General features: G+C 41.7%; 2 protein-coding genes across 2 annotated transcripts; both read right to left on the bottom strand.

Annotated features, from left to right (window-relative positions):
* Window positions 1-858: 858 nt before the first annotated feature.
* Window positions 859-5,613, bottom strand: CHCHD2 (coiled-coil-helix-coiled-coil-helix domain containing 2). The gene is made up of 4 exons (XM_058710541.1): window positions 5,451-5,613; window positions 2,878-3,127; window positions 1,935-2,085; window positions 859-1,164 (listed from the first exon to the last, which is right to left on the bottom strand). The coding sequence occupies exons 1-4, from the start codon at window positions 5,498-5,500 to the stop codon at window positions 1,154-1,156; spliced, it is 462 nt and encodes a 153-aa protein (XP_058566524.1). The 5' UTR covers window positions 5,501-5,613; the 3' UTR covers window positions 859-1,153.
* A 5,175-nt stretch (window positions 5,614-10,788) lies between these two features.
* NUPR2 (nuclear protein 2, transcriptional regulator) lies at window positions 10,789-11,703 on the bottom strand. Its single transcript, XM_058711438.1, has 2 exons — window positions 11,346-11,703; window positions 10,789-11,020 (listed from the first exon to the last, which is right to left on the bottom strand). Exon 1 carries the CDS (start codon window positions 11,661-11,663, stop codon window positions 11,352-11,354), a length of 312 nt encoding a protein of 103 aa, XP_058567421.1. The 5' UTR covers window positions 11,664-11,703; the 3' UTR covers window positions 10,789-11,020; window positions 11,346-11,351.
* Between the last annotated feature and the right edge of the window lie 3,266 nt (window positions 11,704-14,969).

The raw sequence follows: 14,969 nt of genomic DNA, 5'->3' as shown, positions 1-14,969 counted from the left end.
GGTTTTCATCTCTGACCAATTAATTGGACAGATCAGCGGTTAGGACATGTGCTGACCTGGCCACAGGAATCCACTTGTAATGGGGTTTATTCCTGTTTCCTTTATCACTCAGTCGATTAGAAGTATTATTTTAAACAGTTTCCTGTTACTGCTCAGTTTAAGAAACATTGACCTTCCAACTGGAGCTTTTTTTTTTTTTTAGTTTATTTATTTATTTTGAGAGTATGCATGGGAGGGGTAGAGAGGGAGAGATTCCCAGACAGGCCCCATGCTGTCAGCACAGGGCCTGATGCAGGGCTTAATCCCACGAACTGAGATCATAAACTGCATTGAAAGCAAGAGTTAGATGCTTAAAACTGACTCAGCCACCCCCCACCCCCCAGAACCCTTTTAACGAGCACTATGTTTGCTAGTGAGCTACTCCTTACATAACTACTTTTCTACAAAAGCTCCTCAGAGAATTGTCAGATCCTCCAGGTGGATGCTAATTTATTTTGGTGGTTGTTCATTTATTTTTGAAGGAAAGAGAGACAGAGTGTGAGTAGGGGAGGGGCAGAGAGAGAGGGAGACACAGAATCCGAAATGGGCTCCAGGCTCTGAACTGTCAGTGCAGATCCTGACGTGGGGCTTGAACTCACAAACCACGAGATCATGACCTGAGCTGAAGTCGCTGAAGTCAGTCGCTTAACCAACTGAACCACCTAGGAGCCCCAGGTGGATGCTTATTTAATACTGAGACTACAAAGTAAATAAAGACATGTTGAGACAATTGTGTTCTTTTGCAAAATGCGTATGTTCAACATGTATATACTGTACCTAATTTATAATCTTCAAAACCACATCTTAAAAGACGCCACATTCTGGGAGAAAATCACTTTATTCTAATTAATTTACAAACAATGTCACAAAAGCTGGTTTAAGGAGGCACACGAACATCTGCCCAGTTCCAAACTCAAAACTATCTCACAATGAACTTCTATGCAGTAAGAACACCTGTTTTCATTCCAATTCTGAAGAAAGCTGTATTTAGTGATAGAAGAGAGGTTTAGCTGGTGGTTTTACACTTTATTTCTTCACTATCAGTTATATTTTTATGCTAAATTAACTTGGTCATGGGAGATGATTTTTCGTATCTTCAACTTGAACTTCTTGATTAGGCTAATCCTGCAGATAGAAAAGGTAAGTTAGAAGAACAATAGCTGTACCTTCTTAGCAAAGCAGAAGCCCTCCAAATGATAAAAAGAGGGATAAAAGCCCAAGGTTATCAGTTCATGCCTGAAAATGAAAATAAGCATTTTAATAGATGGTGAATTCTTAGGTTGATAGGAGGAAATTATGTAAAAACAACTTCACTGTCAACATTCTAGACAGCCCAAATATCAGAGTTGCACTGAGGGATTTAAGAAACTCTTCTCTCTCAAATCAGGTGTGGGGAATGCCAACAACACATGAGTCTTTATGTCCATTCTTGGACTTTGGTGAAAATGGAATGTAATTTTCTATTCACAGCTTTATGGCTAGATCACTTACATCCCATAACCAGAACAAGATCTGACACACTAATCTATATCCACTTACGGAAGAATGAGATTCAGAACATTACTGGTAAAAGCTGATGACTAGAAACCTCTGGACCAGTCCTTTGTTAGAAGAGTTAGATTATTTTTAGAATAATGTAAACCAAATCTCCTCTAACTTGTCAGATTAATTTATTAAACACAGACTCCCAAAGTTCTCTAGGGTTCAGGAGTACCATGCTGTGAACTGAGCAGATGCAGTTTTTTTTTTTTCTTCAATAAATGAAATTTATTGTCAAACTGGTTTCCATACAACACCCAGTGCTCATCCCAAAAGGTGCCCTCCTCAATACCCATCACCCACCCTCCCCTCCCCGAGCAGATGCAGTTTTAATCACAGATTGATGCATCACCTACCATTTGCAAATCTGCACTGTTTCAGCACCTCGCTGAAACCTTCACAAAGCTTAAGGTCACCCTGATTCTGGGCACACTCCAGGAACTGTTTCATCTCATAGTGGCAGGGGCCAAACTGCTGCTGGTATGCTGGCTGGGTTCCCTGAGGCTCCTGCAAAGGCATAACATTCAGGACCATTGAGAAAGGAAATTAGATCTAGACCTGAACAAAGAACAGCATCTAATGTCTTTGAGGCCAACTGGGGAACCATAACTAGAACCAGAATGCAAATTCAAGTTTCCATCTAATAACAATGAAAGTGAAAAACTTTAAGGCAGAAAGCAAATGGGCTTTAACAAAATTCCAGTTATAATCAGAAAGATTCAAGAACAAACATGCAAATAAAGTGAAATGGTTATGTGCATACCTAAATACCAGTGGGGGGGGGGGGGGTTCAGTGAAAAGTTTCATGAATGACAAAGTGAAACTATTACAGAAAAATAGATGGATGAGTGTCAAATATACCAGAAACACAACAGAGTATATATTCAAGCCCATCAGAGGAGAAAATTCACATACTTCAAAAAAGAGGGGCAGTGGGCAAATAACAGACAAAAGATCAGAAAACAGCACAGAGCTATTAAAGAGATTTTTAAATACTTAACTAAGATGGAGACTGAATTAGTTAAGAGTCACCAAAACAAATTCCTTAAAATAAGGGGAAAATGGCTGTTTTTCAGTGGATCAGGTTGAACTGCTGTTCTACTCCCTGGGAACAAATACAATTTGTACAGTACTTGATGCTGCTGGCCTCAGCTGCCAAATGTGACTTTTGATAACACGTTTTCTGTTAACAGCACTGTGGATTCTAAAATCACAGACAGTACCTATATTATACGAATTTACAAATAACTGGTTTTCCCCATAATCTACCACTGGAAAACAAAACGCATAAAATCCTACCTGGTAAGTGATGTCAGGCCTTGAAGGCTCAGCATTACTTCCTCCACCGAAGCCCCCAGTGATGGCATGACCTAGCGTGTGCCCGACGGCAGAGCCCACAGCCACGCCAGCTGCAGTGGTTGCCATCTGGGCCACCAGACCTGGCTGCCGGGGTGCAGCAGCAGGTGAGCCAAGAGCAGATGGTGGAGCTGCCGCCGGCGGCTGAGCGGCTGGCGCAGGTCTGGGTGCAGCTCTCATCTGAGGTGCCCGGCTGTGAAAGAAAAGAACACGAAGTATGAAGTTCACACTTCCTGCCAGGTTTCAAATTGTCAGCTTAAAGAAACTGTACCTTGACCCTCGAACAACCCACGTTTGAACTTGCGGGTCCACTTATATGTGGGTTTTTTCTGATAACTACAGTGTAGTACTGCATGATTTCTTAGTCACATTTTTTCTCTAGCTTACTTTATTGTAAGATTACAGTATTATAATATATCTAGCACACAAAATACATGTTAATCAACTGTTTATATTTTTGGTAAGGCTTCCAGTCAACAGTAGGCTAACAGAAGTTAGGTTATTGGGGAGTCCAAATTTATTCACAGATTTGACTGTACCGGAGGTAAGTGCCCCTAAACCATACATTGTTCAAAAGTCAAATGTAAATGAAAATAAACTTCAGGATCTTCATTTTTAATTCTTAAATACAAATACTCTATGCAAACCAGAAAACTTTATGGAACACAATTCCCAGAACTATTTACATCATTTTGTCTCTTTAACCTTTTAAGGTTATAATCACCAAGTATAAACTATCTTTGCCTGCTTTTTGCATTTCTATGTATTCGTATACCCTAGAGTAGCTTTACAGAACACAGTTATTCCAATACCTCATAAAAATCATAAAATATTAAGAGTTTAAAAGGTCTTTAGAGAATCCACCCATTCAGATACTAGGGTTAAGTATCATTGTAGGTGCTGGGAATCGACCTGTTAAAAGACAAAAACCTCTGCCTTCATGACACTATTGAGGGATCAATTAAGGAAAATATGTCATGTAGTATTAGGTAAAAAATATTAAGAGAGGGAGAACATGTGGGACTTGGCAATTTTAGGACAGTCAAATGAGGCTAAGTGTAACTGAGTTGGTATCATCTTAGTAAACATATGCAAATAGTCATATGGGGGAAATAATACAATCTAATTCCTTCATTTCAGATTAGGAAACCGAAGACCAGTAAATAGGAGTGACTTGCCTGAACTGTTACACCAAAATTTCAATTGTATCCCATCCCGTAGGGCATTGAGATGCTTTCAGCATTTTCACTAACATGTCCTGCACTGCTTTAAAAATCTTCACATGTTATATTCCCTCTGCACATTTTTAGATAGTTTCCTTGGGAGCTCTTCAACCAAATAAGGCTAGGTCAGAAAAGCTAATGACTTTGCTTCCAATCAGGTGGCATCTGGCATCACTTTACAAAAATGTGGTTTTCTGTCCTTTGGTGAGAGGCTTCTTTCCATTAAGTGAACTGCTTCCCTACACGCCTAGCATCCTGTGTGAACACAATCCACCTTACTGCTGGAAAGCAATGTGGTACTGGCCACTGGAAAACTGTGGTCAGACCTGGCTTTCCTACTTACTGGTAGCATAACCTTGGACAAATCACTTATTCTGAGTCTCCAGTTTCCTGATTTCCATAAAACAGGAATAACATCTATCCCTAAGGTTAAAGTATAACTGGAAGTACATCTTAAAAGTATTTTATGAACTGAGCCTTGGTGGCTCGGTCAATTAAGCGGCTGACACTAACTTCTGCTCAGATCATGATTTCACAGTGGTGGGATTAAGCCCCATCAGGCTCTGCGCTAGCAGCACGGAGCCTACTTGGGATTCTCTCTCTCCCTCTCACTGCGCCTGCCCTGCTCGCTCTCTCTCAAAATAAATAAACTTAAAAAAAATTTTAAAATATTTTATGAACTAAAAAACATCATGTACGTGTGAGGCTTTAGGAACTACGTCCCTGACTGGGCTGAGTCCCTGGAACGCTCATTGCTGGTGCTCAAAGATTATTCAGTTTATTGAAATGAGATCATTTTCCTGATTTTACTACCTTTCTCCAACACTGGTTTTTGGTTTTTTTCTGCTACTTTTAAAGTTTCAGCCTGTTTACACTTACAAATATCCACTTCTTTGGAGGACTTGCCCATTTTAACTTAAAATGAGCTTTAGGCGCACTTGGCTGCCTCAGTCGGAAGAGCGGGTGATTCTTGATCGCCGGGATCCTGAGTTCGAGTCCCATGTTGGGTGTAGAGATTATTTAAAGAAACTCAAAATACTTTTCAAATGAGCTCTACAGTATTTTCAGTAATAACTCACGGACACGCGAAATTAGAAAGTTTGCCACTAACGGGATACCTAGCCAAAGCCCATTTACAACCAGCTTGCGGCGGGTGGGGACGCACCAAGGCCGCAGCATTTACAGCGGCCTCCACGAGCCTCCGCCAGCCTCCACCAGGCGGCGGCGAGGCCTACTGCGGCCTCCGTGTGCGTCACGGCGCCGGCAAGGCCCCAAACCCCGCGGTGGTCTCACCTGGCCGGAGGGGCCATGCGGGAGGTACGGCTCCGACTTCCACGCGGCATGGCAATCGCAGGGCGGCTCGGCGTCTAGAAACGCAAGACTCTGCGGAGACCCCGGCGGCTTCTGCGAGCTGGTGAGCGGAAAACGGGGGGCGGGCTTGGCCTCCGCGCGCGACCAATCAGTGCCCAGGCAGAGGCCTCTCGATCACCGACGTCTCCGCGTACCCTGAAGGTCACTGGAAGAGTAGGACGTCATGGCGGCGCGTCGTCGTACGCGGTTAACGTCATGAGCTCCGCCCCAGGTTCATTTAGGAGACCGGAAGTGCCTGAGGTTACTCTGCAAGTGTACTTCCAGCTTGGTGCTAGTCTGAGCCGCTAGCTGTTTGCTTTGTAGGGTAGGAGCACCGTCACACTTCTTTCAAATATATGGTAGACAGATCCAGCCTTGAGAGCGAGGCAGATTATCTGGCGTTCTGCAACTGGACCTTAGGCAAATTAACTTTTCTCAGCATTAAGGTTATTTATTTGGGTATTTTTTTGAGGCACAGTGTGGGCACACAATGTGAACTGAACGAAGGAAACTGAAAACTTTAGGCAACACCGACAAAGCTGAGTTTATTCTATTTGTATTTCTCTTCTTTGTGGACTCAGGCAACAAGTTAAGATCAGATCGTAATAATGCCTTACACTTATGTATTACTATATAGTTTCAGACCCTTTTCGTTATGTCATAGAACTTGTGCCCATAATTGGGATAGTATTTATTCACTATTAATAAAAATGTTGTGAATGATTTCCAAGTGCTAGCTAGGTTCTACAGATAAGATACAGCACCAAATAAAACAAGACTCTACCTTCGTGGAATTTAAAGTTTGAGGAGAGACAGAAACGTCTACGTAAATCAGGTAGTGGTGATATGAAGCCAAAGTATGGTGAGTGAGATGGGGAGCTAGAAGTCGGAGAGGGCAGGAACTCTTGGAAGAGTTAGTATTTGAATAGACTGCTTGAGGAAGCAGGGAAACAAACAAAATGTTTATCAAGGGTAATGGCATTCCAGGTAGAGGGAACAGCAATTGCGAAGTCCCCACGGTTGTATGTTTTAGTGATTGTCGATGTGACATACTTATAACAGTAACGTTTTAGGGCCTCTGCAGTAGTGGAAAAGTTGGTTAGTGGTATTTCTTTTATTTATTTATTTATTTATTTAATTTATTTATTTATTTATTTATTTAGTGGTATTTCAAGGACGGCTTCATGGGAAGGTCCTTGGGATGGGATGGGATTTATGGAGGAGAAAAGGAAAGGTGGACCCTCCATTTCTGCTAGGGTGTCAAACAGAAAATTTCCCCTTCCACCAGAGGTTAGTAGTTTTTCCAGTGAAAGCACATTGTTTCCAGTAACAGCAGAATGTTTGTGGAACCGAAGGGTAAATAATGCAGTAACCTTTCATGAAAAAGTTTTATTTTCACAGAACTATAATGAAAGCTTTACAAATGATATGACATTGTATTTGTCTTTGGATAATTCATAAGCAGAGACGGAGTAAAGGAGCCCTATAAAGGACATCCTAGCAGAAGAGCTTGAATGAGCATAACTTTGGACAATTAAGACAGGTATCCAGAACAGAGACAATTTTAATCATACCTGGCTAAGTTGTTAATTCTTACATTGAGGAAAGAATATTAGGTATTTGTACAAGGTTATTTTGTAATAGTAAAGGATTGGAAACAACCTAAATTCTTGTCAGTATAATACTGGTTTTTAAAAAGGGCACAGCACACAATATGCAGCTATAAAAAGGAATAAAAAAGCCTCTCCATTATTATTAGTATGAAAGATACCAAGAGAAACTGTCAAGAGAAAAAAAGCAAGAGGCAGAATTGAATGTACTGTGCTGTGTAACATGGAGAGAAAAGACTATTAATATGCATAAACTATCTGCAGCTGTTAACACTGCTAACACGAAACACTGTTAGTTGCCTTCAGGAAGTAGGACTGGGTGGCTGTAGCACAAGGTGGGACTTTTACTGAAAACATTTTCTATGTTTTGGATTCTGAAACAGTTAATATATTACCTCTACTCAAATACAGATTAAGAACATGTAAAAATTAAAACTAATAAAAACAGGAATTGAAAAAAAATTTCAGAATTCTGCTACATATCATTTGTAGTTGGCCAGGATAAATATGCTGAAGTTCCCTCTTTAGTAAAATGTATGTAACAACTTCTCATTCCATAGTGATTTCAGTCATTCTCAGCAAATTCACAGTGATCAAAATTTGAACAAAGAACTCTTGCAGGCATTGTTACAGATATTTGATGCTGACATTTGGATGAATGGACTCCTGATGACTACAATAAAATTTTACCCAAATTAGGCTGTAGATAGCAGAAGTTTTAAAATTGTGCAGATCTGTTCCAGAAATTCCACAGAAATCCAGGAATTCAAGAAACACTCATGAATGTGGAAAGAAATTAGCTATAAAGATGTTTAACAAATTCCATAAAGTAGGGAAAACTAGTAAGTATCCTACAATACAGAAATAAAGTTATGATATATACACATGAAATGCTATGCAGCTATTTAAAGTGTTATGAAAGAATATCTGACATGAAAAGTATCTTCATAGTGTATCAAGGGAAAGAACAATTACAAAGTAGTATACATAGTAGGTTTGTATTGAGAAAGTTCATGTATTTTTAAAGGCTGGAATTATGTACACTCAAGTAGTGATGTTATCCACTGGGTATTGATTTCCTTTTTTTTGTTTGTTTGGTCATATTTTCCAATTTGTCTAAAATGAACATCCTTAAACTAATTAAACATACCATGGTGGTTTAAAATACATCCACAGATTCTTAGACACTCCCTTCAAAAAGTGGAGCCTAATTACTCTCCAACTTCATGACCCTAAGCTAGAACCACCTTGTTAGCCACTTCTGAATTCTGCAATCCCAGAAACTGAGATATGTTGCTTTAAGTCACTAAGTTTTTGAGTAATTACACAGCAATAGGTAACTAATACACAATTTCTACAGTTACTATATTTAAACTGTAAAGGTTCTAGTATCTAAGGTGAGCAAAATCTAGTTAGAACATCTAATAGAGTGTTGCTTTAACATGGCTTGTGTCTGTCTGGGTATGCTGTACTTTACAGCAAGAATTGTGTAGGAACTGAGATGTTTAAGACATTAAGGTCCTTGCACTCTACATGTAGTTTTTCCTTTGGCTAACAAAGACATATGATTACAGTGCCTTGCACATACCAGACAAAAAAAGAATGAACCAGTTAGTGAATTTTTAACTGTTGATCTAAAAATACAAAACACTGTATAAACAAGTGGTTAGGAGGTTAAGTGGTTATGAAGTTCTAAGGATTTCAAAGGAATGGCTATTCACTGTGGATGAAAGATTCAGGGAGAAAGTGGCACTTAAAATTAAGTACAGGTGGAATTTGTTTTAGAAAGATTAAAATTACAAAGGGGAAAAGGGCATGGTAAGTAGGACAGCACAGATTGAAATAAAGCAGAATCAAATATGGAGGACAGAAGATCTGTGTCAAGATCCAGAGTATGTTTTTGGAAGTTGTAGTACAAAATTTAAGAAAATCCAAGAGATGACTTCCAGGGCAATATAAGGAATCTAGGCTTTTTATCCTACAGGATTAGAGCAGTCATTGAGGGTTTTTATATATTTAAAATGGTCTTTGGAGGGGTGCCTGGTTGGCTCAGTTGGTTGGGTGTCCAACTTCAGCTCTGGTCATGATCTCAGTCTGTGAGTTCGAGCCCCGTGTCAGGCTCTGTGCTGACAGCTCAGAGCCTGGAGCCTCCTTCAGATTCTGTGTCTCCCTCTCTCTCTGCCCCTCCCCCACTCATGCTCTGTCTCAGAAATAAATATTTAAAAAATTTTTTTGAAAATAAATAAAATGGTCTTTGGAAGATTAATCTGCATATGGTGTGTGAGACACAGCAGAATAGGGGTAAGGAAAAAAAAATCGAAGGCTAAGACGGCGACAATGGGAATACTACTAATGATGTGAGTGCCATGCTCACTCTGGCAGCACACATACGACAATCATGTGAGTGCCTTTGTATACCAGGCACTAAGAGCTTTACATGAATTATTTTATTTACACCTCACAAAAACTATTTCTTAAAGTTTATTTATTTAGAGAGAAGAAAGTGAACATGGGGGAGGGGCAGAGAGAGAGCATCCCAAGCAGTGACACTGCAGAGACCAACACAGGCCCAAACCCATGAATCATGAGATCATGACCTGAGCCAAAACCAAAAGTCAGACACTTAACCCATTGAGCCCCCAGGCACCCACACCTCACAAGAACTCTTTAAGTAAGTACTGTTTTATCCCCATCTTATGGATATGGAAACAGATACTTGGAGTTCAAGCTATTTGCCCAAGTTCACACAGGTGTTTGACTCCAAAGCCAGAATTCCTATTACAGCACACCGTCTGGAGACATTTTAAAAGAATGAATGTAGTGAATGAAAGAACTGAAGACTGACCAGAGAGGAAGGAGATTCTGTTTTGTAAACTTAAAAATACTTACTATTTATTGAGTACCTCTTACATACTTAATTGTGTGAGATGTTTTATATATTTATAATCCAGTATCATTCCATTTTACAAATGAGAAACTCGAGGCTTGGTGTAACTTGAAAAGCGTGCTGAATATGCCTCAAAAGCGTGCTGAATGCCACAGCGATGAACAGCCAGAAGATTAAAATTCAGGTTGCTCCTTCCAGTACGCACCATCCTTCTCTCCTAACCAAGGACTCACCATTGGGTGCAGAGGCCTAAGGAATGCAGACTGAAGAGAAAGACAACCACCCTGATGTATTCTGCATACTTTTTAAACCACATCTCAACTCTCATCGTTGGAGCTGAAGTTTGTGGGTGGTACTGCACCGCAGAATATTGTGTACAATAGAGGAAAACTGTGATGGTGGAATGAATGAAGGCTTTTGAGTATCTGCTATACCTGGTCTTCTTTGTAACCAGCTGGATGACCTCTGAAGAGTGATTTGAACTCCTTTGCCTCAGAATCCCCTCTACAAAATGGGAGACAGCAGCGTCCACACGAAAGGACTGTTGTGGGATCAGCAGTGCAGAGAATCTAGCAACTGTTCAGTATACATTCTTACAACTTAAAATATTCCTATTCTGGCAAACAAATATTAAACCTGCACACTGCATCTATGACAGGGGGTTGAAATCTTGCACACATTCCTCTCTTTGTTCTCCCCCTATTACACATTAAGATGAACTCAAATATGTGTATATTTGAAACGAGTTACCGTAGCAACTGAAAAAAAAAAAAACCCAGAAGAGTTAAAATGCCATTCTTGCTTTTAATTAAAAACCCTAAAAAGGCATACCCACTTGGACACTTGGATGTTACTTAATTAACAATCAGTAAGGAAAAGATACTGGAGCGGTAAACTTAAGTGATGTCGGAAAGAAGTTATGTTGACCAACACGGATTCTCCCCCTTAACGACCACAGTTACAGCTGGAGTCAGAGAAAATACTTTTATCAGGGCCTTCGGGTATCCTGCAGAAAACTGACAAAAAAGAAATTATTGTCTTTAGCCCATGCATACGCACTGGAAGTAAATTCTTATATTTTTAAGATGTTTCTGCGTTTCCTAGACCCTTCTTCTCCCAACTATAAAATTCCAAAAGGTAGAGTTTTACACTATTCTAATTGCAGCCAAGAGATCAGGTGGGTGTTTTGGGGGTCCAGCTACGACTCGCTAACGCGAAGCAGCCTCGGAAGGAGGCGACTCTGCCCGGGTGCAGTCACAGAGGGCGGACGCGAGAGGCACCGGGTGGCCAGGGCGCTCACGGGGCTTCCCAGAGTCCTGGCCAGGTGCAGCCCGCACGCACCTGTGCTCAGGCGAGGCGAGTGCGCGCCCGGGGCTGCAGCTGGCGCTGGCGACGCTTGCGCTGACCGTTGAGGAGCTTCTGCGCGATCTTGCGCTCGTGGCCTCCGGGCACTGGCCAGTTGGTGCGCAGTTCCCGCTCGCGCCGCGTCCGGCCCTTGCTGCGCCCGGCCCCGCAGGCCGGGAAGTCGCGCAGGTAGTAATAATCCAGGCAATCGTAGAGCTCGTCCTCAGAGCTCACGGGCGGCCACGCCTCGGCTGGAGGCTGCGGGACCCGAGCCCGGGCGTTGAGAAACGCCGGGCCCATCTCGTCGTCCCCCATGGCCGCCGGCCGGCGCACGCGCGCGCTTCTGGGAGACCCCGCCCCGCGTTTCGATTGGCTGTGCCTGCGGGGGCGGAGCTTATTGATGACCTAACAGAGCCGGGAAGTGGTCGCGCGTGGCCCTCTGCTTTCCAGCCCCCGCCACAGTGACCACTTCGTCTATCCGGGCCTGTGCGCCGCCACTGCGAGAGGGGCATTTGGCAAAATCCGACCGAACATTTTATGTCGGTCAAGAATGAAAAACTACAAGTGTCAACAACAAGGGACTACTTAAAGAAAATGTGTGTTCCTCTCGAGGACTTTCATCAGCAGTAAACATTTTGTTAGGCTGTTTGATGACATCAGAAAGTGCTCAGTAATACTGTAAAGTGAAAGATTCACTTTTGAAGAAATATCTCTGGTATCCCAGTAGCGTATTTTTTAAAGATCTGTCTATATAAAAGATTGAAAGGAAACTCATCAAAATGTTGAAAGTATTTATGGCTTGAAGGGCCATATACATTAGCTGTTTTTCTTTTCCACCGTACCCGTTTTTGATAAGGAGTGTGAATTAATTGCTTTAAGCGAGGGATTATAAAGCAAAAGGCACGCTGCCTGCTATAAGACCCGGAACTGCGCGCGATTTCGGATTGTCCGCGGTTACTCAAGTGCCGCAGTTAGGCTACAATAGACGAGGTAACCTCGCGCCGGCAATTTGGGGTGAGAGCCGGGAGTAGGGAGTGGCGGTGCAGGGTATTCAGCGCGAGCCGAGGGTCCGGCCAGTCAGTGCACATTGCGCTGGGATCCCCTGGGCGGGGAAGGGTTCTCCAGGAGAGGGGCGAAGGAGAGAGGAATCCGTCAGGGTTACTGCACCGGAAAAGGCCACGTCGGCCTCTTAGCGGAGGGGCGCCGCTGCACCGCGGGGCGGGAGTCATTACTCTCCGGGGCGACTCCCAGGTCTAATTACCTAATTAGTGTGTCTCTAAAAGCTTCTCTCAGGGAGTTGTTGCGAAAAACGCCTTTAAGTAGCCCAGATAATTGTCTTCCCACAAAAATTGCAGCTATCCCCTGGGGGATTTTCTTTTTAATAGATCAAAATAATACCCTACTTTTAAAAAAAAGTTGGCGGGGGGGGGGGGTGCTTCCCAGATATTTGATCTTGCTGTTTGTTGGCCATTTGAATTTTTTCTTCCGCACTCTGAAGTCGTATCCCTGGTGGGGCGTGGCCTACATACCACGCTCTCAGGACAATTTTGGTGGTTCTTTAAATGAACAAGTCCCAGGAGAGTGTTTTTAATAAAACACCGAGGGGATTTTTTTCTCTTCCACCCACGTGTCTTACATTTGCTGTTGGGAAAGAAACTAATATTTATCCTTTTACTACTCCCCCATACATGATCTTAAAAAAAACTCTTTAGATTTTGTGTTACGAAAATACTAAGATATTCTTAAAAGTGCAAAGAATAGAACAGTGAACTCCCATATCCCATCACACGGATTGAACAATTGTCAAGACCTGTCACATTTTTTAAAAAGTTTATTTATTTTGAGAGACAGGAAGAGAGAGAATCCGAAGCCAGCTCCATTCGGTCAGTGAGAGCCCGCTGCAGACTTGAACTCACCATTCTTGAGATCATGACCTGAGCCAAAATCAAGAGTCAGACGCTTAACTGACCAAGCCACCCAGGAGCCACTTGTCATATTTGCTTTATATATCCCTTTGTTTTCCTCTGCTGCAGATCTTATGTCATTTTACTCCTATATTTCTCAGTATACAGCTCTAAAAAACTAGACTCCTTTCTTACATAAACTTCAGTGTTATTTTCACACCTGACAAAATCAACTGGTCCTGTTTTTCTAATACGCAGTCCAGAATCAAATTACTCTGTCTAAAAGACCTCAGAATACGTACAAAATCTATACATGAAGTTTGCTTGGAAGTCTCGTATTCTAGGGCAGTCTTCCTATCCTTTTCATTTTCCCCTGACATTGACTTGTTGAAGAATTTGGGTCAGTTATCCTGTAAAATGTCCCACTTTGTGGATGTGTCTGCTTCTTTGTGGTGTCATTTAACTTGTTCCTCTCTCTTCCATATTTCCTGTAAATTGAGGTTGAATCTAGAGGTTTGTTTATATTCAGATTCCATTTGGGGGGCAAGAAAAAGGTCCTAGGAAGTAATGTGTGTTGGTATCACAACAGGAGATCCACAATAGTTCATTGTCCCAACTTTAGTGATGCTGTGACTGATCAATGGGCTCATATGGTAACAGCCTTTCCCTGAAATTGTGAAGTTCCACATAAACTTTTATCCAATGATTTCATCCATAGTTCATTACTTTATTTGCTATTATGTTCATTTGCGATTATTTCACTAGGGGCTATGAGATGATAATTTTATAATTCAATCATTTCTTCCACATTTATTTGCTAGATGTCTTTCTCTCATGGACTTAGGCTATTTGGTTACCCTGAAATATATTTTGACAAGAAAGGCAAGACAAATGTTTAATTCTCTTTTATTTTTTTTAAAGTTTATTTATTTATTTAATTAATCTCTACACTCATTGTGGGGCTCAAACCCATGACCCCAAGATTAAAGAGTCACATGCTCTTCCAACTGAGCCAGACAGGTACCCATAATTCCCTTTTAAAGATGGATTTTCAGGATGCTAATGGACTCTATGTTTTTTTTCTCTTGAGAATAAACTCATGAATCTTTTTTTTTAAATGTTTATTTACTTTTGAGACACACACACACACACACACACACACACACACACACTGTGAGTGGGGGAGGGGCAGAGAGAGGGAGACACAAAATCTGAAGCAGGCTCCAGGCTTTGAGCTGTCAGCACAGAGCCCAATGTGGGGCTCAAACCCGCAAGCCATGGTGAGATCATGACCTGAGCCGAGGTTGGACGCTTAACCGACTGAGCCACCCAGGTGCCCCAAACTCATGAATCTTATAAAAACACAGTCAATGTGTTTGATCAACTTCATTTTTATTATTTTTTATTTCTCAAATTGTTCCATCTTTGGCCAGTGGGAGCTCCTTCCTGTGATTCCTGTGTTCTTTTGGCATTAACCTAGTAGTCATGGAGAATGCCCTTGTTTTCTGGTAAACCAAGATGTCCATCCAGGCTCATCATGTACACTCTATGCCCCAGACCTGGAATCAACCATTTCTCCAAGGAGTCCTTGATCTTTTTAGTGTAGAGAATGGATTTAGAGACTTTTTTTTTAAGTTTCATGAGTAGAATTCAGTGATTGATCACTTACATGCAACACCAAATGCTCATCTCAGCAAGTGCCCTCCTTAACACCCTT

This window comes from Neofelis nebulosa, chromosome 18 (genome assembly GCF_028018385.1).
Source record: "Neofelis nebulosa isolate mNeoNeb1 chromosome 18, mNeoNeb1.pri, whole genome shotgun sequence".
Classification (NCBI taxonomy): domain Eukaryota; kingdom Metazoa; phylum Chordata; class Mammalia; order Carnivora; family Felidae; genus Neofelis; species Neofelis nebulosa.
The sequence above is the reverse complement of the archived record's forward strand: the minus strand, read 5'-3'. Positions and strand labels throughout refer to the sequence as shown.